The sequence below is a fragment of the Rhea americana genome, unplaced genomic scaffold, assembly GCF_003343005.1.
Source record: "Rhea americana isolate MKP2758 unplaced genomic scaffold, rheAme1 scaffold_85, whole genome shotgun sequence".
In the NCBI taxonomy this organism is placed as follows: Eukaryota; Metazoa; Chordata; class Aves; order Rheiformes; family Rheidae; genus Rhea; species Rhea americana.
Genome location: NW_028187034.1, coordinates 700,796 through 724,852, shown reverse-complemented (window position 1 = coordinate 724,852; position 24,057 = coordinate 700,796). Strand labels below are relative to the sequence as shown.

Sequence of the window (24,057 nt, the reverse complement as noted above, 5' to 3'; positions counted from 1 at the left end):
TTGTTGAAGTCAAGGCACACAACGTCCACTGCTCTCCCCTCATCTACCCAGCCAGTCATTCCATCAGGGAAGGCTATCAGATTGATTAAGCAGGATTTCCCCTTGGTGAATCCATGCTGACTACTCCTGATCACCTTCTTTTCCTCCGTATGTCTGGAGATGACACCCAGAATGAGCTGTTCCATCACCTTTCCAGGGACGGAGGTGAGGCTGACCAGCCTATAGTTGCCCAGGTCCTTCTTGCCCTTTTTGAGGACAGGAGTGACACTGGCTTTCTTAAAGCCAGTATCAATACCACAGATTCCAGGTAGTTAAGTAGGTTCTCAAGTTAAGTGCCTGAGATAGCACTAACATGCCACAAGGGTCTCCTAACTTGAGTCAAAAGAAAGGGGGAGGATGCCAAGGATCAAGTTTAAATCTCCTAAACTGAGTCAAGGACAGATGCATGATGGAACTTGGCTAAGACAGAGGACCTACTCTACTACCACCTTTGAAACAATCACTTCTTTTCCCTCCTCTCAAAAATAGTATAAAACAAGACTGAGCCTTTTCACTGAGATTAAAATATCTTCTGTAAGGTTAATAGTGAATTAACATGATTTTTTGGCTGGAACATGCAGTTACATACCAGACATACTATGGAAATGCCGTGTGCTAGCAACAATAATCCCACAATTGAGAGTTTCATTGCAAGTGTGCTTGTGGCTAGAGCTTCCTACRCCACAGTGCATCATACTCTGTGTCTGTAGCTCTGAATGCCAAAATTGCATCGATTAGCAGTCCTAGCTGCCAAAAACAACCCTTGAATATTTTGTGCTGTTTGTTCTCCTCTAGCTGAGTTTTTCAGTGAAATGACATAATTACAGAGCCAGATTAGCAGAGCCATGACATTATAACAACACCACCTAGAGTTAGTACACTTCCTTGTCAGGTGAGACATCAAGAACTGATATTTTATCTTGACATTTTATTATGGTTCTATTTCTGGACATTGTATTTTTCTACCATGGGTGACCTGCAACTGTTAAGTASAAAGATTAGAAAAACTGCTTTATATACTTCTAGATTAGAAAAGCATAATTTATCAAAGATGACAAAGATATTCACATACTCCTTTGAAGTCTGAAATGATTTTAGCAATTCTAATTCTGAATTTCATCATCAATTCAAACCACACTTGAGAAAAAGTTCAGTGAAGGTACCACATGAAACATGAAYTTCTGCCTGCTGACTGAACAAATGACTGAACAATTCCTCAACTGACTGATTTTGCTCAGTCATCTGTGTTTAAGCAGCTTTTTAGTGGATTCAGTATGTCTAAATCAATACTGCAAAAAGAGAAGCAATAAGGTTTCAAATATCATGCATAAAGATGCATCTTGTTTTATRTAATCTATCACTAAAGAGTTTAGATATACTCTCAGCTTCAGTCACTTCTGCTTTCATCCTATTATGAAACTGTTTAATTAGCACAAWTGATCAGGAGAGCTCAGCAGAGAGTTTAATGCAGAATTTCTCTATCCTGTGTCTCAGAGTAACAGAGACACAGCAAGTCAGCGCTCCACTCTGCAGCTTTATTGTATCTGGATTTTGCAAAGATGTCAGGTACTATTTTATTCCTTTGAAACCACATTGGCTGATAGGCAAGTATTTTTCAGCTAGACAACAAGTATTTACTTTCTTCTTACAGGTATAGCAGCCATAAAGAAAAATATCTGTGTGCAGGAACTGCATCTTCATGCCATACAGACCAAAATATAAAACACTGAATTAAAACATTCATCAGCCACATAAATTTCAACCAAGATAGCAYCAGAACTACTTTGCATTTGAGTAAAGTTAACAACCTTTCAGCATCTCCATAATGACATTTTAAGCAAGAATTGCCCAGATAAGGTAGTCTATCAGAGCAACAGGCTACATTCCTCCTAGCAGCCTGGTATGTGGACTCAAAATTTGCTAGGTGGAGTCAAGAAGGCAGCATGTTCAGTCACCAGTCATATACATTATAGCAGTTCAGAAATCTCACCACCAGGTATTTTTGTAGCAGAGAAATATTGTATTGTCCCAAATACATTGGAAGTTAAATGAAAACTATGTCAAGAATCTTGTTGTTCATGAAATATTTTAATGAACCAAWTATCAAGTGACATGAACACCTTGCAAGGAGAATTACATGAAACCAAGTCCCTGACAGCTGTTGATTGAAGGTAAACATAGAAGAATAGTTGAGGACAGTTTGACGGAGAACAATAAAGTTAAGGATAGCGAGAGGTATCCATCTTTTACCAAGAATGTTAACTAAATCATATAGTAGTAAAAAATCCACTTCAAGTGCTTAAATAAGGTTTCCATTTTGCTTAACACAGCAAATCCACAGAAAAAGGAATAAGCTATCCCCAAAAGGGACAGCAACAAGTCCCGTAGAATTTACTTCAAATTTCTCCAAATAATGGAGATGGAGGTGGCTACAAAGGAAGAGAAATAAAGAGAAAGTGGGGACTCTGTTACTGAGGCTGGTCTCAAAAATGGAGTGTGCCTCTCTAGACCCCATATATTCCTTCCACATTCATTCTTTGGCATAGGTTCCCTTTTCAACGCCTGCGCGAACGCTTTAATCCCATGACTGTGAAAGTTGCAGCAGTCAGTTTCTCATACACTAGAAACATAAGTGCGGCAGTAAGGACTGTCTGCAGGAGCTTTGCTTCAAGGCCTTTGTAGAGTCCGATTAATCCAAAACGCCTAAGAAGAAAACAGAATTGGCATGTGTAAAGAAATTCCTGCAAGTAAACAAGAATACTAGAAAGAAGTACTTAAACTGGTATTCAGGAGCCTAAATCCCCTTTTACCCTCCGAACATACTCATCAGTATAGCAAACTTCCTGCACACTTCACCTGACCAATAGTTTATAGTTGGCAGAGAACAGGAGAGACATTGCAACATGCCATTGTTGGTGTCTGTGCAGAAAGCGACAGAAAGCAAACTGCMGCGCACACAAGTTCATTACAAATGGAATTGATGCTCATTACATAGAAGTTAAACAGCCAGCTCCCTAAAACAGCAGCGATCTCCATTAACTACTAGTCAACAAACAACCCCAAAAGTTAAACTAATGAGACAATATAAAGACTCTTACAACCCTTGCAATATTTAGTAATATTTTAAAGAGAAAATTCTGCAGAAGGTACAAGAAACAATTTCTTCTCAARGTCCAAGGACAATGAACTGGTTGGTATCTGTAGATATCCTTGATACCAACTGCATACAGATATGAACAAGCAGTTACTTGGTTTTGTGTACTTATTCTACGATACAAAAGGCAGGCTGAATCAAATGGTGAGTTCAGGGGAGGCGAATGGAGGGCAAGAACAAACAAGAGTTAGATTCAGCAACGTTTTCAATGTGTTAATAACCCTCAGTCTTTTATATCATATTAGAAAAAATAAGAAGCTCACCTCACTCTCTGTTGAAGAAGGTAAAGAACATTTTTAAGACTACCTAGAGTCCGGTTTTCTGGGTTCAGTCTGTGCCGTCCAAACTGTAAAAAAGGAAGAAATAGCAATTTGTTGGTACTATTACCCCATGGTACTAAGCAGAGACTCCAATATATGGGTAAAATTTGGAGAGCCTATCCTAAATCTATTTTAGTATCTTCCAGGTTGTAGCACCCATTAGCAAAGAAGTGCAGCCAAAGCTTACACTTTTACTGAACCTTATGTATTAACCCTTAAAATGTTATTTGCTATAAATAATTTGTTTTGGTTTTAAGATGAATTCTAAGGCAGTGTTACATAGAGTCATGTTTGCTCTCTTCCAGTTGCTCTAAAGGAAAAYAGTTTTCAGGATTCTCCAACTACCAGACCTGCAGAGTCTTAATAGGGATATAAAATTCAGAACACGTTCCTTCTGGCTTGTGCAGTTTTCATTTAACAGAGATTCAAAGCCTCATATATCTGAAAAACATTATTTCTTTGAGATTGCATAGGTGAACCTAAAATTCACCTGCCCAGCAATGGTCTCTGAGGAATATATTTATATGTGAAACTCTTGCMGAAGAAGCCAAATGTGTTTCATCTACCCTGCTGGCCTAAATCATACCTTCTTTTACTCAGTATGTTTACATGTCCCCAAACTCTTTTAAGTAGAGCTGCTGCTCTGAGCGTTAAACTAGCAATTTCAGTGATTCCTTTTTTGGCATCCATTGATATCCTTATCTGACACAGGTCAGTAGCACTGTGAGCAAACTGTAACCAGAAGTTATTAATATGCAAGGTTGCCGCACTTGTGTTTACAATGACACAGCCAAATAGCTTTTGGAGTCTGCATTATACTGCTGGTCAAAAAGAAAAATGAAATCAAGGTGCATGTTGATGAATTTCTCACAGAATTTCTTCAGGCAAATAGAGCTTCTTAGGTTTAAGAAACTGACATTGACAAYACGTAGAATGTGAGAGTAGATTTAGAAAGTCCAGAAGTTGTAAGAAAATRCTCACACAACACAGGCTACTTTGCTAAACCTTTTAAGAACTCAGATGGAAACAGCAACAACAAAAGACTGTTRGAAAGCTCTCTTCTTTAGGAAAAATGTTTTCAATATCACTCTCTATAAGCTCAAAGACCATGAGTTTTCCATCAGCAACTAAGTGATTTGACACTGACAGATCAATAATAGAGATTATTGTCAAAGACTCAGATACATCTCCCCCATCAAAAAGCTAACTAAGTTCCAAGTTACAATACCAATCACTGCCCAGATTACCTAGAGATTTCCAAACTACRCTAGCGTCAGGCACTTGCTTCTCTCTTCTCTACCCATCAGACTATTCTGTTGTACTGTGAATAAAGGTTCATCAATAAATAAGYAAATAAATAAAAGGGTGTTTYTCCCTGAGACATCAATRCTTCATTGATTAGTTTGGAAGATTTCCCAATGAGACTAGGATTCTTTAAAGAAGAGAGCCTTGAATTTAAAGACAACTTCTGCTTCCACAATTACTGAGTACACTAACAGCACTGCCATTTCTCCAGTGGGAGAGTCCATTTATCCACTGCTTTCTGACACAGCCTGAAGAAGCTGTTTCACTGCATAACGAGTAACTGCAGCGGCATGTATTTTTAATGACCAAAAAGGAGATAGACATACCAAATGGCATGGCTGGAAGCTGCTTAGCACTATCTATTACACCGGATAACTGCTCCTTATATGGAAGCCAGGAAAAGAGCTTTGCCAGTAAGTGGCAAACAAAGGTATAGAGACTTTATCAGGAAGAATCCTAATAACTTCCAAACAAGTTTCTAAAGGTTTAAGGGGGGAAAAAAAAGAAAAAAGAAAAAAAAAGAAAAAGAAAGTCCTTTGCTTCTACTTTGAGGCTGCAACTTAATTTTGATGTATGAATTTTCATGAATTATGCAAAGGTTGTATTAGTTTGCAAAGCTGTAAACATTTCAAAACCCAGTGACTGTATGAACTGTATGAAGCATACTTTATACAGTACCTTATCTTTGAAAATACTTAACCTTTACTAACTTTTTTTTTGAAACATCACAGTGCAAGTGAAAAACATGTCATCAAATTTAACAATGCAAGCTTTAGATCAGAAAATACACCATAAAGTAGTGCAAACTTGAACCGGATAGCACAGATATTAGATATGCCTGATGCCTGAAGTTCCAGGTGCACATTTGTGCTGTTCTCATCAGAAACTTTCATGGTTTCTGCTTGTGACTTCTTTTATAGAGCAAAGGGGAAGAAGTAACCCCTACTAACTGCAGAACTAGAGATAAGGTTCTTGTATTCCTCATCACCATAGAGAAGGAAAGGACTGGCACAGAGTAGTAGCATATCAGCCACTATTTCATGATGGGCCACTGTGAGAAGAAACCCACCACCACCAGCATACCTCTGCTCTAACAGAAAGGTAGCCCATTACTGCTTAGGCCATATAGCAGGGAACTAGATGACTTAGGCTGATGTGAGCAGTAAGCAGCAGCAGCTGGAGARAAGTTTTGTACATCAGGTTAGCAGCATAACTTACCAGAGCTGCTCTTATCTTAAGATAAGGTAAGATAGGAAAGGATACTGTCACAAAGAGAAAGAATTTTGTTCAAAAGCCAAAGTGGAGGGGGGGGGAAAGGAATGAAGTGATAATCACAAGATTGGAACCATGTCTACAGCAACCATGGAAGAAAGTGAGAGTAAAATTATATCACCCCACCAGAAYTGCACTGTTGTGCAATGCTCAAGTTGAAATAGAGCACTTCACTTTCCAGTTCATGCTCACACCAGCAGAAAACACATCATAAATTAAAAGCAGAATAGTGTTRCAACTGATCCAAACAATGTAAAGTTTGCTTGGTATGTGTTTCTGTACTGTCACTTCAGTAATAAAACTAACTAACTGCTGAGATGTCCAGGCTGTCAACACAGAATCACACAGGTTAAGACAGGGAATGAGAAGGCACTGGATAGTCTGATAATTGAAAGTTACAAAAAATTTCTGAAAAATGACTGCTGAAAAACTTGATTTCTATAGTGCRGATGCCATCTTCCATACCAGCAGAGTGCAGAAGTAAAAAGGAACAGAAGTTCCTTCTGCATAAAAGCTGTGCAAAAGTTTTACCTAGCATCTTTCTAGAGTAGTAGCAAACACAGTAATAAAATACATATAATTCCTACTTGTTTTAAATATAGCATCCAAACTATCTTTTTACAGGCTATGCAAAATCAAAATATATTTAATCCACACTCAAATTAGAGAAGAAGAAAACAAATAGAATTACAGAATTTGCATGAAAGTCATTTTAATCCAGATGAACAACAAAAATCCCTATTAGAYGAGCCTGAAAATTGATACCTTAGCRTGGAGAGCTTGCTTTCTATATATTCAATTAATTCTCCAAATTTACACAGGTTCTAAAACATACATAATGGCTTTACAGCACATGCACAATTAACTAGAGCTTCTCTTTATTTAGCAAAAATAGCATTATCTTTCATGTGGAAACATTAATAAATGTTTTGATGGTTACTGAATCAACAAGAAACAATCTATAAAAAGTAGATTAARAAGTACAATAATTAAATTACAGCACTTGCTTATATAAGGTCAGGGTTCTTTTCCCCACAGAACCACTTGGTTTTGTTCCTGTATTACAGCTCTATTGACACAGTGTCGATAGCAGCATTACCAAGCTCAGGTACAAATTGCAAGTAAGAATAAATGCAAGTGTTTCCATTACCACTACAATTAGTGTACACGGTTGGGCAAGTGGTTAAATACATTATTTATGAGTGAGCTCAGCTTGCCCTGATTAATCACATTCTGACTACTGATGAGGTCAGGCAGTCATCTGAATGAAACAAAACTTATGAAAAGAATTTTTTGGATTTGCCCTCWGTCATCTGGAAACAAATTGGGCTTAGAAGATTTAATTTTCATTTTCCTTTTCACACATTTTCTATTTACATTCAAAGAACTGAATCTACATTTTTGCAAGGCCTTTAAGTAATATAGYGCCATCAGCTTTTGGGAGACACTGTACTGACGCACTATATTGTCAGTCCTACTARCTAACTAATATTAGTCGTGCATTCAAGTTGTGGTTGAACTTGCAAGAACAACTCGTCGGTGTGGCACCAGAGGAAAAAGGTGTCCTTGCCCATGACCTTCACTGTTCAACAGCACTCCCCAAAGAGAGGAGTTCACTACTTCAAGCAAAGCAAGACACGAGAACAGGCCACACATTCTAYGCGGTAAAAGTCAGGCAGTTATGCTGATATGGAACAAACACATACCCGTAGAATCGACTGTACTGTCTGCAGAGGATAAGTSAGCGTGGTGGCAACTGCTTTGGCTATTGCACCAATGACAAAAGCATCCAGAGATGTGAGCTGTTGAATATAAAATGAAAACATTACTTCTACATATCGCTAAATCAGCCAGTTACCTATATGTGTGTTTGAGTATTCTGTACTGGTACTGCTACTGGAGTATTGGGTATCTAAGCATCTTAGGCATAAAAATATCACAGATTCTCTGGCTCTTCTTTTAAGAGGTAGTATTACAGCCCAGCTCTCTAGCTCACTTTACCACAACTAAAGGTTATTTGTAACTTTTACCTGCTCACAAGCTTTTGCATTTCTCACTTGTTCACTGTAACTAGGTTACTGAAACATAGTGAAGATAAAGCTACATAACTACATCAATTTAATGCACTGCAAGTGCATAAACAAAAGGAAATTTTAATTAAGCATATCATCAGTCCATAAGCATTTCAGATTTTGCAGCGTTTAAACTAACAGGTCACATGAAATGTYCTTGCTGGAACTGTGATGCAGACTGAAAAGACTCCTTAAAGATCATTCTATAATTCTGAGATATAAACACTATGTTATCCTGCAGAATTTTAGTCTTCATGACACAGGCTAAAATCTCATCCTCTGTTAGTTAGGTACTCTTGTTAGATTCCCATCTTCACCCCCAAAACTCACAAACCAATCAACCTAGGCTATAACACTGTATTTCAATCTAACAGATGATACGAATTTATCAGTGAAAATTAGCAGATGTCCTTATCAAAATACTCTCCAAATTCACAAAAAGTGTCAATTCCGGTCAGAAATTGACGCACAAACATGCAAGTCTTCAGGAGGTCAACCTGCCATACTTGACCATCAGGAGAGTGTTAAATGAGAAGAAAAATGTTAGCTAAAATAAAGCAAGCTATAGAAAGACAACTATAAGGAAAAAAGTGCTCTCCCCTTCCYATAGAGAGAGCATACTCCAACTTAAAGTAGTACCAAATTATTTAAAAGTAATTTAAGAAATGAAATACAGGAATGTGGAGTAGTGCCAACAGGCAATTAAAAACACAGAAATTGAAAAGAGAAGCTAGTCACTCAAAAGATGCATCGTCCATAATGTTACTGGATAGATCCATCACACACAAATCAAGTGCTACAGTTGCAGTATTGACTAAAGATGGTAAACAATCCTATCCTTAATCATGACGCAAAATCTGTTTTAAAAATATTTTTTACTATGGCTTGATAACACCAGGATGACTTGGTAAAATATTCATATGATCTGWTATTTTAAAATAGCCAAATACATCTAAAGTCACCAATTAATAACAAAGCATTGCAGCTTAAACATAAGTTACATTATCCTAGAATGCAACAACACAAATGCTTTTCATTTTCTAGAACATAAAATGAACATCAGTTCAGGTGAAACATTTTATCTAATTAAAAAAAGAGGRGGGGAAGGAGGGCAACCACCAAGTGGCAACAGAGAAGTAATTATTGCTCTGTTTTACAGAATTGTCAATGATCATGACTGCAATGCTATGTTCAATTCTAATACCCATCCTAGGAAAAAGGATATTGAAAAATTGAGGGTTTCAGGAAAAAGTGTTACTGTAACAACAGRGTCTAGGACAAATCTGTGAGGCTTCAGAAGCTCAATATACTTGATTTACTGGAGAGAGGGTTAMGAGGTGACTTCAAAACAGTCTGCAAATACCTAGTTATAAAAGAGATTTGTTAGAACTGAAACCTCTGATTTAAACCAGGAACCAAGATCTTTGGCTAAACAAAAAGAGGTGCAGATTTACGGGAGAAGAAATTAATCACAGCAATAACTTACCCAGGGACATGAAAGATTAATGCCTCATTTGACATCATGATTAATTATCTTTTAAAAAGATATATTAACTCAAAATAATTTTCAAAAAATAAGCGAAAACCAAACCCATACTTTTGAATTTACTGAAGTAACAGATGTCAAAGAACTTGTCTTACAACAGAGACTTGTCCATCCTCTGTCCTCAAAACCTACTCACTTGCAGCTGCTTTTTCAAAAGCTTCCGTTTAAAGCCTTCATAAAACATGAACTGTATGGCAGGATTGAAGACCAGCAGYAAGGAGGGGAAAGTACCATTCCATAAAGCTAAGACTCCTTCATCTCGTATTATCTGATGAAAGGCATCTAAGAAAAAAAAGTGAAAAACATTAACGTTTTGCGTAACATTCTGACTGCAGAGGATGGGAAAAGTTACACTGTAAAGGCTGATATTCAGAGTGTATAAAAACATGTTTAGGCTGTGCAGTCTTATGTGATACCCACTTTTATCTTCCATTCTGGTCAAGAAGTTAATGGAAAAAYAGCGACAGAGCAGATTCTTGTTCACACCACCATTAATGTAACTGAAACTTATCCTTGTGCATATGTTGCACTCATTTTTGTAAAAGCTTAGCATTAATACTCATCCTCTAGGCCCTCTTCAAACCACAGGCCAGACTGAAGACAAATCAAACTCAATACCCTACTCCTCCTTCCTGGGAGCTAATTGACAACACTACCTCTGTCAAGCTCTGCTACCAACAGAATCAAGAGACTAAAGACACACCTAAACTCTCACTTTAAGTATGAGTTACTTTCACTTAAATTGTTTTTAAACATTCTATACATTTCTAATGATACAAGCTCAAAATGTACTTGTCAGGAAGGAAACCACGCGAAAACTTATCAATTCATCCTTGTCCCCTAGCATCCAGGTTTTCAGAAGACAGTGATTTTTAGGAGATAGTGATTTTTTCAAACAAGAGCACTGCAGCATTTTTTATAAGGACTTTACAAGAGATTGATGTGTTCCCTTTATGGACAGCAGAGATAGTAGTGCCAGCCACCAGCTGAAAGTTCCACAAGTACGTCACTAAAGATCTAAGGAACGACGAAGCACAAGTACTTAACAGGAGTGMATCAGGGTTACATTAGAACCTTTGCTGGGCTTTTGTTTAAACTAAGAGATTTAAAACCAGAAATACTGAATTGCTCCATATGATAAGTAYTTTTTTCACCCTCTACTAGAGCAAACCTTCAGAAAGGTAATGTATATTCTTTCTCCTATTTTCTAAGGAGGGGAACAGACAGGAGAATAACTTTATCAAGTTCTCTGACCTGAAAGCTGATTTCAGAAGAAGTTGCTTTTAAAGAAAGAGTTCTCTAAATTAGCACTGGCCTTACAGGAAGGCCACTCCAGAGAACAACTTTGCCTGTTTAACAGGGCACAGGTCTAGGAGAAGACTGGGAAATTGCTGAATTCTACAAGAATAAACCTACCCAAATTAGTATACCGTTGTCAGAAGGAAAGCTGCAGGATTCCTGAAGAAGAATTAGCTGTCTGACTTAACAAAAAGCCCCTGGAAGAATAAGACTTAACAGGCTTAAGCGTCTGTATTGCATGAAAGAATTCATGCAAAAACATCCCTCTCCCAACAAAAAGGAGATTCTGGAAATATTCTTTTGCAATTTTTCAAGAGGCAAGTGAAGGTCACAGGACCACACTGTGCCAGGAAAAAGTAGGCTCTGGGATGATGCCTTAGCATARGTATGTGCTAGAATTCTCAAGAAGCTTTTAAAAATTGTCTCCTATCTTATACTGCTATCAGAATATTTACTCTATGATACCCATGGAAGTAAGCAACACAAACGTTTTAAAAATTTGTTTAAAAGGAAGACATTTTGAAAGAGTGGGTGGTCCAGAGACTAAGATGAGTAAAGTTTTAATTTGCACACTGTCAGTCCACAAACTTCCAGTTACCACATTCCAGGATTATACTATGCCAGAACTKGTGTGAGTAGATACATGCCTTTGCAAAAGGTCTTTGAGTTACAAGCGTGCATACTACGAACTCTTAATTACTATCAAGGGTGGCAAAATCAGATTTTCTGTCAATCTTAAAAATCCAGGAACACATGAAGAGGACAGTACAGCTCCTTTTTCAAAGCATGAYGGCAAAGAGAGAGGGAAACACAGATAATCCAGAGTAAAATCTGTTACATGAATAAATGTCTCTGATCTTCATAGTCATCAGTATGGTATTTCATTTAATGAACTTTTATTTGGCTAAAGACAACAACAGGTGCTTACCTATTATGCCTTTATAATTGGTTGGTACAATGTCTTCGTTTCTAAATTTTGCTCCCTGCAGCTTCAGACGTGTGTTCACTACCCACAGAGGAGTGGTCAAGAGTACATTTACTACACCTAATGAAAACATAGCACAAAGAAAAGAAAATCAGCAAGAACCACAAAGTTTCAAATGTTTTTGTATCCACTTTTACCATAATCCACACACTAGAGAAATTTCTGTTAGGAAGAAGGAAAAGAAGAACACAGCATACAGTAAAAGTAAACTGGTAATTGGTAATATCCTACTTCAGGTGTCCCCCTACCACCCCACCACAAATTAGTTGCCAGTATATTGCATGAGGAGACATTTCTGCTTTTCCTTCCCAAAAATGTTTTTTTAAAAAAATGTAAACATGTGGAAAGAATCTCAGGTGAGCTCATTACTTTGCTTCATTCTACATCATTCTAGAGCCAAAGATGCTCTACACACTCATGCCCTACTTTACTCCACGAGAACTATATACTGCCTGCTTTTGGAAGAAAGCACGCAGAATAACACGAAGGGTAGAGGATTATTTTATGAGGAGAGATTAAAACAGATAAATGCACTACCAGAACAGATCTCCTGCATAGCCAAAAGAACGAGAATGCCTAGTTCTTAGAGAGCTACTAAGTGACAATTAAGGTGGAAAACAGAAAAATCCACAAATATTTGAAGTAAGGCTCAAAGGTGACAAAGGAGTACTACACACAGTAACAAACCCCAATAGAAAAGCTGAGAAGTTGACCATCAGAATGGAAGAGGAAGAGGGGAAGAAAGCTGGACAAAGATACATCAGGTTGTAATAAAGACAGATATTACAAAACACTGCCCTAAAACAACAGGGAGAAAGATCAAGTTATACGGAGTTCTGCAGTCACTCATTAACAACTCATTCCAGTTCAGTAATGGCCAAGGCTATTACTTGAGAKAGCTATTTAAAAAGAAACTTCTGATCTGATTCTTTCTTACAGATATTTCTGCATCACAAAAATTAGCAATTGCTATTACACTGGTTCCACTGTTAGAAGTCGGAGTGACAGACTGGATTACTCCATTAGACTGAAATGGACACACTATGTCACTAACCAAGAACAGTAAAGCTGAAAAAGGTGAAACTTCAGATATTAMTACCTACATTGTGCCCATTTAAGTGGGGAAAGGGTGTTCAGAAAAGGAGAAAAGAAACTTAACTATATTTCTGCATCCTTCATAAAGATTGTATTCAGCACTCAGAAAAAAAAATGTTTTGAAAGAAATTAAGTACTAGAAAAGGCAGGCCACTAGTCTCTCTTGACAAGAATCCATGTGATAATATTATGGAGCAATTCAGGCCAATAAGCCAGAGCACAATCTACTTGTCACCTTTCACTCAGACTCAGTTAAAGGAGAAATCACACAACTTCATTTTCTAGAATGCAAAACTTTTTTTTTGTTTTGTTTTTGTATTTACTCAATCTGTTCTTGTCATCAGTAGGAGGATTAAGAAATSAGCAAGGAGAAACACTGAACATCTAAAACGGAATTTTTCAGTTCACATCTGATAATATTCCATTACAAGGATATAAACTACTGATTTAAGATTATGTTGAATAAGAGCTAGCCATTTAACTGACATGCTATTAGTCAAATTCCTGTAGCTTTTGTCCTAGAATACACTTTTATAAAAGTATCCCCCATGATAAAGTCAGCTTAAGAAGTACTTTCTTACTTTCCCATCAATTGGGCCTAAAACAAACAAACAAAAAAAACTAATTAGATGTAAACACTACCACCACCAAATAAACCACAGGTTTCTTTAAGTTTTTTTTTTTTGTTTTTTTCTAAGCTCCAATAATCTGGTTTCAGTGTGGCTGCAAGAGTAATTGTCTGACAGAACAGCAGTAGCAAACACAGGCACAAAGTGGTGATTTCTTACATTGAATTTGCTAGAAAAAAAATCAGTAGTTTCATTATCCCTTAAGAAGCTATTGTTGTGGCCACAGAGAGGAAGGGATAAAAAAGAAAGTATACTTCACCCCTACGTTTAGAATCTTTAAATTCTATGAACTTAAAGTGTTACTTCCAGGTGACCCAAAAAGAAGTCCCCAAACTGGCATTTCAATCCTTACATTAAGAAGTTTGTATATTCCTAAATGAAAATATCTCAGAAGTTGCATCTCTCTCTCTCTCCCCTCCCCCCMCYYCSGCCTCCTCCTTCCCTCTCAAAAAAGCTATCACCTCTCCTTGCCACTTTTTTCCAACATCTAAGAGATGATGCCTGGATAMAGTGGTAAGAACACATGCGGCTCAGACAAAGTAACACATTGTAACAGTACTGTGTTTTGTGCCAAAATTCATAACAGATTATGCACAAACATATCATGAGATGATGAGGACACAGAAAACAATCAGAACTATAACCAGTGAGGAAGGTCTGCATACAGTGGAAGGTATAAGCATGACCTCCAATGGACTTTATAAAGCAAGGAGAACGTTATTTAGTTAAAAATCTCAATTTAATCAGAAATATATTTTTAGTATATTCTATTACCTGAAACAACCCCAAGAACCAAGTCTTTTCCAGTGGTTGAGTGTTGACCTTTGACCCAGAGAGCTTTAAGACTATTAAAAGTATAAAAATAAACAAAATTGGAGCAGCAAAGACTGGAGATGACAGGGAACCATCCTCGATATGGTGCCAGCCTAATGGAGGGGAAAAAGGCAAGGTAAGGATTAGCAAAGTACTGCACATGCTCTGGCTGATTTAACATGTTGGCAGGGGTGAGAGTCCCCAGAGACTCAATACTATTCTACATACAACACTATTCTACATACAACACTACTTAGGCATGTCTTTATCATTAATGATAACAAACTATGCAAAAATCCTAACTGAATCATAATAGAAGTTAAGCAGTTATTTATAATAATAATCAGGAATAATTCCATTGAAAAGCAGCTGCAAAAGTACATTACAATATATTTACATTGAAATGCTTGAGGCTCATTCACCTCCATATATACTCTCAACAAAGAGCCAGCAATGTGTAGGGGATGAATATATGTATCAAGTACACATGTTAACAGACTGATACTTTCATTTCAAAAGGGTAAATATCATATACTGAAACATATACATTTTAGATTCCAAGGAACAGAATCTTCATCCTTATTCAGAAAAGGAATTGCCAGTCAGTCCAATATAAAAGATAACACCCTAATAAAGGGAGGCTTGCAACTCTAAGGAAACAAAACAATGCTTAGCATAGCTGGAATAGAATTAAATGAATTTATTCTTTCAATAGAAAATGAAAAACTAGTTTCAGGAAGAGAAATTAAATCTGTCTGGACTAASACACAAAATTTAAATATGGAAGACTAGTTACTGAAGTTAACATACTCCCCCCACAAGAGTTCTCCAAAGGATGCAACCTGSGGCATAAGACAGGCAAGTGGGAGGAATTTCTAATAAATGCCTTGCATTAAAGTTTACAGCAAATCAGCTAGTTAGGTAAGAAAAAGACCTTACATATTTAAATTTAACTAATCACAAATAAAAAAAAAAAAAAAAGATACGCCTAACCTTATGACTCAGAGCTATCTTACCTTTCAGGTATTGAGAATAATTGCATCTTGTTTGTATATTATCTTAACCTGTCTTGATTTAATAATGATTTCATAGCAGCTGACTAGCAAAGCTTCCTTCTCTAATACACTTTACTAACATGTAAAGCAGGGACACCTCAACAACTATRATCCCCAGTGTGTTCTACAATATACCCAAAAAGTGTAACAATATGCACCTCCACTAAAGCTGCAMAGGCCAGATAGAGAGCTTACATCATGTTAGAAGAGAAAGAAATGTCCTCTACGACCAACAGTAATAACGGAGGCTCTTTAGTATTCATGAAAACACYGCTAACATACAAGATACAAGGGTCCCTAAGAAACCATAAAAGATGCAAGGCTGGTAAAAGCTGCCTCTGACTCTTCTTATGATGCAAACACTAGATATTCTTCTTGGACGCAACAGTGCTTCTCTCTCCCRCATAGCTGGGAATATATTAGAACAGTTTCTGAAGTTATAGGCTTATTTRCCCACATAGTTACAATTACACATTAACTGCCCATATAGTTACACCATATAGTTACTCATGAGCAGAAGCAGAATAATTTTATGCATCACCTCTCTCYTCAGTGCTGGTAAAGGAAGGGGGAAAAACACTCTCTGTAGACTATGTCCTCTAATTGTGTTAGCTGGTTTTGTTTTGTTTATTAAGAGCTACTTCTGATGACTTTCATAAGGAACATCCGTCTTGCAGCACAAAATGAAAAACTAAGACAAGAAGTGTAAACTTGTTTTAATGACCCAGTTTGTCAGTGTCTGAAATCTACATACAAATACTTCTGCACACAAAGAAAACCTAAGCTTGTACTACAACCTACAGCCTTGAGATGAATGCAGTGTACAGCAGCGAACAGCTTTCACATCTCCTAAGAGGATGAAAGTCCAGGGAAGAGAGAAAAGCTTTTTGACAAAGTATTACAAAAAAGAGAAAGTCCATTAAATAAACTTCTTTGCTTTGTTTTCTATCTAGATGAGAAAAGCAATATTTTAGAAATCAGTCTGACAACAATGTAGCATGAACAAAACTTTACCAACTAATACCAACAAGATGTTTACAAACTTACATCGTAAGTATTGTTGTTGTTGAGACTGCTCTCTAGAACTAGAATAGTTTGCTCATTCCTTAGCCAGGCCTTCTCACTACCTTCAGAGGAAACAATGTTCCCCTCTCACCAGAATACTGATTTTTACATTTCACAGTAAAAGCAGGATGACCACTTTTGTAGTCTCTCCATTTCAGTCAGTTTCTCTCTCTCTTTTTTTTTTTTTATTGAAATTTACTTACAATTCTCATGTGAAGTGCATAACTCAGAAGTGTGAATAAAAGAGAGTACTAACAGACTGAGATGTTCTTATGCATGCAACTGCCAACTGCTCAGGTTCAAGAATGGCAACACCCAATTGGCCAAGTTAAACTTTTGTCAGCTTTAGTGGCCTGGAAACTCTAGTCTATTTAGAAGTTCCAGGGATTCACTTAAGAAAATACTTGCTATGAAAATATATGTACACTTGTTTTTTGCTGACCAGYACAGTACAGATTCTGAGGCAAATATTACAGCATGGCATTTGTAAAAGTTTACTACTACTAGGTAGATCTTGAATTTTGTAAGTATACAGTTACTTATTGCTATCTTCCATATGGCTAGCAGAAGAAATTTCCAAATGGAAAGTATGTCCCAATTCTCTGTTCAGATTGGCTCAGCTGCCCAAGAGTTTCATCTTAGTTACCAGAAATCGACACACCCAAGAATCCAGAGACAAAGCCGGTTTATCAGGTACATGAAGATAYATTTGTACACATACCTGTATTTCTGAAAAGGCACAGATAGCTACCTCACTAACAGAGGCAAAGTTACACCTAAACTTCATTGTGTAAGGTGCTCAAGAAACTTAATCCAAATTAACTAAAGATGAACACATAAGATTGGTTAAGTTGCATCACACTTCCATGGGGACATTTTAATTCAGAGTAAAAATCTGTCCACAGAGAAATTTCACTTGGTCTAAGTATTCCACTTTAAAAGCAAATTCAAAGTAGTTTTAGAATTTGTCTACATGTGAACAAGAGGAAAATCAGTATCTACTCACAGGCCTTCTTCTTTGATTATTTCCAATAGGACTGCTGGTGTTGTCTTAGACTTCCGCTTCTCATCAACTGGAAAACAGAGGAATTAAGCTTTTAGATTATTCCAATTCTGATTGTTTTCAATTTCTTGTCCTTCCTATTTAAACATACCCCAGAACAGTATATTTCATACAGGACAGATCTTCCCTAAGAAGGCAGCAATTTGAGAAAGCACCTTCTTATTTTCATTTGCTAGGTAAGGCTGCTTGTCTTTTTATCCCTCCCCAGACTAGAAGGTTCTTTTGGTCACCAGGGTATCTGCAGTTACCAATTCCTAACTTTATAGTTGTGACACAAGCTGAAGGTAGGTTCACTTTAAGTAATAGACTAGAACTGGATCTGCCTCACTGCTCTCAAAACCATTCTTCAGTCTCCAAACTAGCACCACTAGCAAAGCCATCTTTTACAGTTACCCATAAATGGCTAAGCCTTAGCAAAAAGCTGCATCTTCCTGTGYTGAAAGCTGCTGAACAGCAATACAGCGCTAATTTCTCACCCACACATTCCTAATCACCTGGCTGATGATCCTATTCTAGCTCTTAAAAATGCTTTAGATGCAGTGTTAAAACACTTGGTGATTCTGTGACTTCTGTTTAGGAGATAGAGCACTAGAATAACACAGGTTATGTCCAGCCTGAAGTTTGGGAAACATCAGATGTTTCTACTCTCAGTTCTATTTCTGAATTTTCCCCTTAAATCATTTTCAGAAATAAGTTTTTCATGACACTGCCCCTGTGGTTTGAAGTGTTCTCAACTGAAAACAGCAGCAGCACACAAATGTCATTCCATGTAATCTCTGTGTAACCTTTGTATTTTTTTCAGTCTAAAATGACCATTTAAAAGACATGTCTGGCTGCAGATCAGTCTTTTCAGCTAATTAAGAGGTTGTTCAATACTTTCAAAAGGGAGAATTTCTTTCAGCTGGAAAAATGGCATTAGAGATTAATAGTTAGTGTTACATGATTAAGATTCTTGATCATGCAGAAGCAGCTCCCCTACAATCACCTGTAAAAGTGCCCAAACCAAGATGAACAGAAACACCATCATACCAAGAAACTAGAGTTTGACACTTACCCTGAAGTCTAAGCCTAGCTGTATCCAAAGGAAAAAATACAGTCATTGCAGTCATACTGCCCTGAAAAACAAAATAAACTGGCTATATTGTGTATCAATTGCTTGTACAGATGCCTGACAGATTCCCTGTAACCCTTCATTTCTCATCCTGATATTAGTGGGCTGAGTAAGTTAAAAAAGTAATAAACTCCACTATATACCAACAGCAATCTAAAGTAGTTTTTTGGTTCCACACCTATAAAGGAGTTTTACTTGCAAATTATTAGATCAAGTTAAAATCATCAGAAGCTTTTTCCCAAAGGGAAAGGTTTTTTGAAGTCTGAGAGCAGATAAACTGGGAATCAAGAGACAAACGGTCACTACCTTACATTAGTCTCAGYATCCTATCTCTGGCTTAAAAAAGAAAGGGAAAACAAATATGTTATATTCCTTTCCCTGCTTATTTAACTGATGTGTTATAAATTTGACTAAACACAAAACAAAATCCCAAACCCCACAACTCTTACGTTCATTAAAACCTCTGATAGGAGGTTTTTCAGGAGTTAGTTTAGCATTGTACCAGATAACAGCTTAGCCAATTAAGCACTGCCTATACCAAGACCCCCCCCCCTTATCTTCCATACAAGTAGCTGTTCCTGGTCTCTCCTTCCTCCACTACTGAGCTTTATCAACCTTTAGTACGTTAGCATTAATACTGCTCATCTTTGGGAAAAATACCTAGCAAAAGAAGGACCTTGGCTGAAACATACAACAGTAGTATTAGACTAATGAAGTGTCTGCTAAAGTTGTGGCTCCACCAAGAGCTCTCCCAGCAGCAGCGAAGTTGAAGGACTCATACCTCCACTCCCACCTATCTCCAGACATTTACTCCCACTTCCATAGCGCTTCTTCAATTTTAACCATACAGCTGTTTCAAAAGTGGTAAGAGCTAGGCTATAGAAAGTCACATAAGAACTGTGTTTAAAAGCATACAACAGTCTGTCTTGAGCTTTTCTACAGCTACATTCTGAGAGGCATTTAAGTGAGCTTCGCCTCTGAAAATGCTCCAGCTCCCAAACAGTCTGCTTGGCCCTATCTTTACCACCAGCAAAGGAGGATTTTTCAGATGGTGTTTCCTCAATAATAACACTCTTGAATTTTGCTGGTGATGTCTCAACTGGACTTGAGTTTCTCCAGCTTTTGTAACACCGAGGAGCACATGAAAGCAATCACTTGGTCATAATTACCCAATCATTTTAACCTACTCAACTTGGGCTCTACCCCAAAGGGATGGTTCTGCTCTCCCATCTCCATATCCTGTACCTGCTCGTTCTTGGCATCGACTGCATACACAGCATTGTCAGCAAGTAGGACTAATTTTCATCTGACTGAAAACATGCAAAAAGAGATAGGAAATATTTCAGTCAGAAGGCTAGCACCAGCATAAAAAGGGGCAGGGAGAGCCAAAATACACCTTCCAATGGTAACTGGATCACAGTGACTCTGAATCAATCTCAAACTGTAGTTTGAGAGTAGAGTAGAGTAAGTGTAGTTACACTCGGGCACAAAGCAGCCACAAGACCATACAGCCACTAGAAGTTCCAGCCTTCCCCTGCTCCTAGCTTCATTCCTAATCTTCATACCCAAGTGAGGGAACTGAATACTCAATTTACCGACTTCAATCCTCCCAAAGTGAATTTTATGCTTTTAATCAGAGGATTATGCTGAATCCTGTTCTCAGTACAGTCCACCATGCAGCCACACAAACACTTGGGCTCAAATAAGAAAATGGATCTACCAGATTACTGCCAAAAAAGATAACCTGTGCCTTCTTCCCCTCCAACTGCTAAATGTCAGAGAACAAACTCAGAAAAGCAGAGTTGGTTTCTCCTGGGTTCATGAATAGAACCACCCAACTATGTGGTCAGAAGAGTGCCAGAAGCATCATCACACAGAAGGGGATAGGATTGCCTGGCTAGGAGTAAGGGAGAGGAAAGAGATGAGCAGGACCAGTCCCTTCCCCTCCCACCCCACCCCCCAAAAAAAACAAAAAAAACCCACACTCTTGAGATTGGCTCAGGTGCCTTGTCAAATCACCCTTAAGACCAGTAGTGAATGCAGATTGATATTATTGATTACAGATATGTAAGAGCAAGTACACAACCCCATACTGTTGGAAGGGGAAGACTCTACTTTCTACCTTCCTTTCACCACTGAAAATAGTGGTTTGCTAATTCAAATTGTGCCACCAATGAACAATCACCAGAACAGGTAAAAACTGGCTTAAGCAACCTCAGCTCTTGGTAAACTATCTTTGCATTTCTGCCTCCTCCGTTCTGGTGGCGTAACTATTTTTGTACAGCAATATCACAATGCAGACAAGGTATCTAACCTGGCTGAAAAATAACTTTTTCACTGGTCTATTTTTTTCAGTCAGATCTATTCCCTGAACTGGCCCTGAACAGAACCACACTAACTATTGTGCAGTAATGAAGAGGTGGCACTAAGTGGCCAAAAGAAATGGCTTAAAGTGACTACTACCAAGAAAACGTCTGTGTGACCACAGCCTACAGTTCAAAATTTGGTTTTCAAAAAAAAAAAAATAACAACAAAAAAAATTGATGTTGCCAATCAACATTCAGAGTCAAACAAAATAGGTTTACTATTACCATCACAATCCTTCTCATACCTATTGCACTAGGAAAAGGAAGATTACTTTATAGTAATATGTAGTTATTAAATGAATTATTTAAGTATTCTTTAAGTCCATAGGAAATCTAGCACTATTTTTGTTGCTCTCAAAACTATTAATACAGTCAGTCTCAAGCTGTAYTTAGATAGCCTAAAAGACATATGAACTTTCACCAAATTAAAACAGAAACAAATTAGGGTGTTGTGATCAGACATGTTCCTTTGACTCACCATCTCAGCACAGTTCTGTAGGCTTTTTTTTTTCCTCCTAACTCTTGCATCACATCCTCACTCCTCATCAGCATGTTTTATAATAATTTAACAGATGGTGAGACAGTATCAAAGCATTTAGTAYCCACTTCAATAATCTTGCCAGAATTACAATAGCAAATAGAAGTCTATGTGGCCCAATACTTCTTTATTAAAGCAAAAACTCTCTAGTGTCTTGCATAAGACAGTAAAAAAAACAAAAAAGAAAAAAGAAAGAAAAATCTTCATTTTAGAAGAAAAAAATCTTGCTCTAGAGCTTTAAATTGTATATGAATATTAGAGACAGGAAGTGGATGTAGCATGGGTACAGAAGTCCAGTAGCTTCAACATGYTCAGTCTTCCCTAGACAGCAACACCACTGCATCTCGGGTATGACCACATCAAATACAGGAGGGGATTTCTGTTAACTTAATTAATASTGCTAAGTGAGGTGAGACACCATTTCATGACATGCTTTAAGTTTATGGCTAGATTTATAAGTTCAGTTAGCACTATAAACTTTGATCAGAAGCACAGTCTGACTATAACACTCTGTATACAAGAATGAGAAACTAACACTAAAGACTAGAAAGTACTAGCAACTTCTGCACAAGTCAGAAAAAAACCCAGCAGCAATCAGCATTTTAATAGTGCGATCACTTAAGGGAGTTCAATTTCTGAAAAAATCAGAAACAAAATCCCCATTGCTTCGGATACCTAAATAAACAGACTTAAAATACTTTAAAGTGCAGAYAACAATCCTAAGTTTATTTGTGATAAAGATAAAACAATCTTAAGAGTCATCTTTACTTTCTACTACACATCAATTTAGTCTTGTTGTTCAATAACATTAATGACCTTCATCCTATACAAGATACTACAGAAGTCATTTTAAGGACTCAAATTAGAGCAACAAGTTTTGCCAGAAGAGCAGATCAGCTATTGCTCAAATACATATTTTAGTGTTCYGGCCAATCTGGAATAACCCAGCAGAAACGTTTTAGATCTGCATCAGCTTGTTTGTAAATCCATCTCATCTAGTWGGTTATATTGTACTAAAATTCTTAATTTGCAGGAAGCACGAGACTGATTTTGCTTTACAGAACTAGTTCTCATTCATTCAAGAGCAGGACRTGCTTCAAAAGTCTACACAAACTAAACAAGACGTCTGAAYTTACAAGAATAATCCAGAAAAATTAGATAATCTATACATTTWTATATATATATATTTAGATAAGCCTCAGCTGCACTGCGCTTGCTTTGTATTTTGATTAATAATTTATATYCATTGCATAATGCCTTCACAACTTCTAAGCATTTATAAGACAGTCCCCACAGAATTCTGCTTAGCATGATTTTTATTTTACATAGTTGAAGGGTTGCCCCTCTCCCTTAGCTTCCATAAAGTTTAAGTTTTCATAATGGTTGTGATACCCAACTTCAGATATTCAYACACTAACTTTCTAAGGGAGAACACCTGCAGCTCCCATTGGCTTTTGAAGAAGCTTCAGCTGCTCAGGATGAGATTCAGCTTCAAGGTTTATTAAGTCACACATCCAGAATTAGCGGCAAGCAAAAATCAGCGTTTTGCAAGCATGCTCCAGTGGCATCAGCGGCAGCGCTGAGATTAAGGTTCAAGGGATCTTCGYTTCAAATGCTTGTGACAGGAAAGGGGCTCAGGGGAATCCTCGCTTCAAACCCGCGTATCAGGAAGGAGTTTGGATCAAGTCATACATGCACAACKGAAGAGCGATCACGAGCCGGTTAGCCGGCATCTCCGAAGCACCGCAGCTAGGTTACTCCCAAGCGCTGCCGGCCTCAACTCGCCCACGCACACCGCCTTTCTCCCACCACCACCACCTCTACGTGCCCACCAAAACCACCCTCCCGCCCACAGCAGCCCGATGCCGCACTAAGAAGTAGGCTGCCCTGCCGCCCCCTCAAGCTCTGCCCAAATCCTGGGGGCAACCTCCCCCCACGCACAGCCTGTCGCGAGCGCCACGACGTCACCGCCAACGGCCGCGGAGGTGCCCCCCCTCACGCGCGCGCCRCCCGCAACGGCCCCACCGCGCGAGCCCCCAGCCCTGCCCGGCCGCTCACCACAGCCCCAGACACAGCATGGACCAGGCTCTCGTAGGAGGCGATGGAAGACATCGCTCTCGCGGGCTCCGCCGCCAGCTGGACCGGCTGTAAAGACGCACCAGCGGCCGCCGAGAGATCCACGCTGGCGGCGGCCGCCCCCACGCGCGCCATRGCGCCCTTCCCCCCTCCGCCGAGTCACGTGGGCTCTGGCCCCGCCCTGCCGCCGGCCCTCAGCCGCGGTCTGCGCGCGTCATCGCGCCCCAACCGCCAGTAGGAGGYGTCCGCTCTAA

General features: G+C 38.3%; 1 protein-coding gene across 1 annotated transcript; it reads right to left on the bottom strand.

Moving 5' to 3' along the window:
- Window positions 1-2,108: 2,108 nt before the first annotated feature.
- On the bottom strand, window positions 2,109-23,968 carry SLC25A17 (solute carrier family 25 member 17). Its single transcript, XM_085323470.1, has 9 exons — window positions 23,786-23,968; window positions 18,767-18,827; window positions 17,656-17,722; window positions 14,491-14,642; window positions 11,936-12,052; window positions 9,845-9,990; window positions 7,797-7,892; window positions 3,457-3,539; window positions 2,109-2,742 (listed from the first exon to the last, which is right to left on the bottom strand). The coding sequence occupies exons 1-9, from the start codon at window positions 23,936-23,938 to the stop codon at window positions 2,595-2,597; spliced, it is 1,023 nt and encodes a 340-aa protein (XP_085179596.1). The 5' UTR covers window positions 23,939-23,968; the 3' UTR covers window positions 2,109-2,594.
- Window positions 23,969-24,057: the final 89 nt, after the last annotated feature.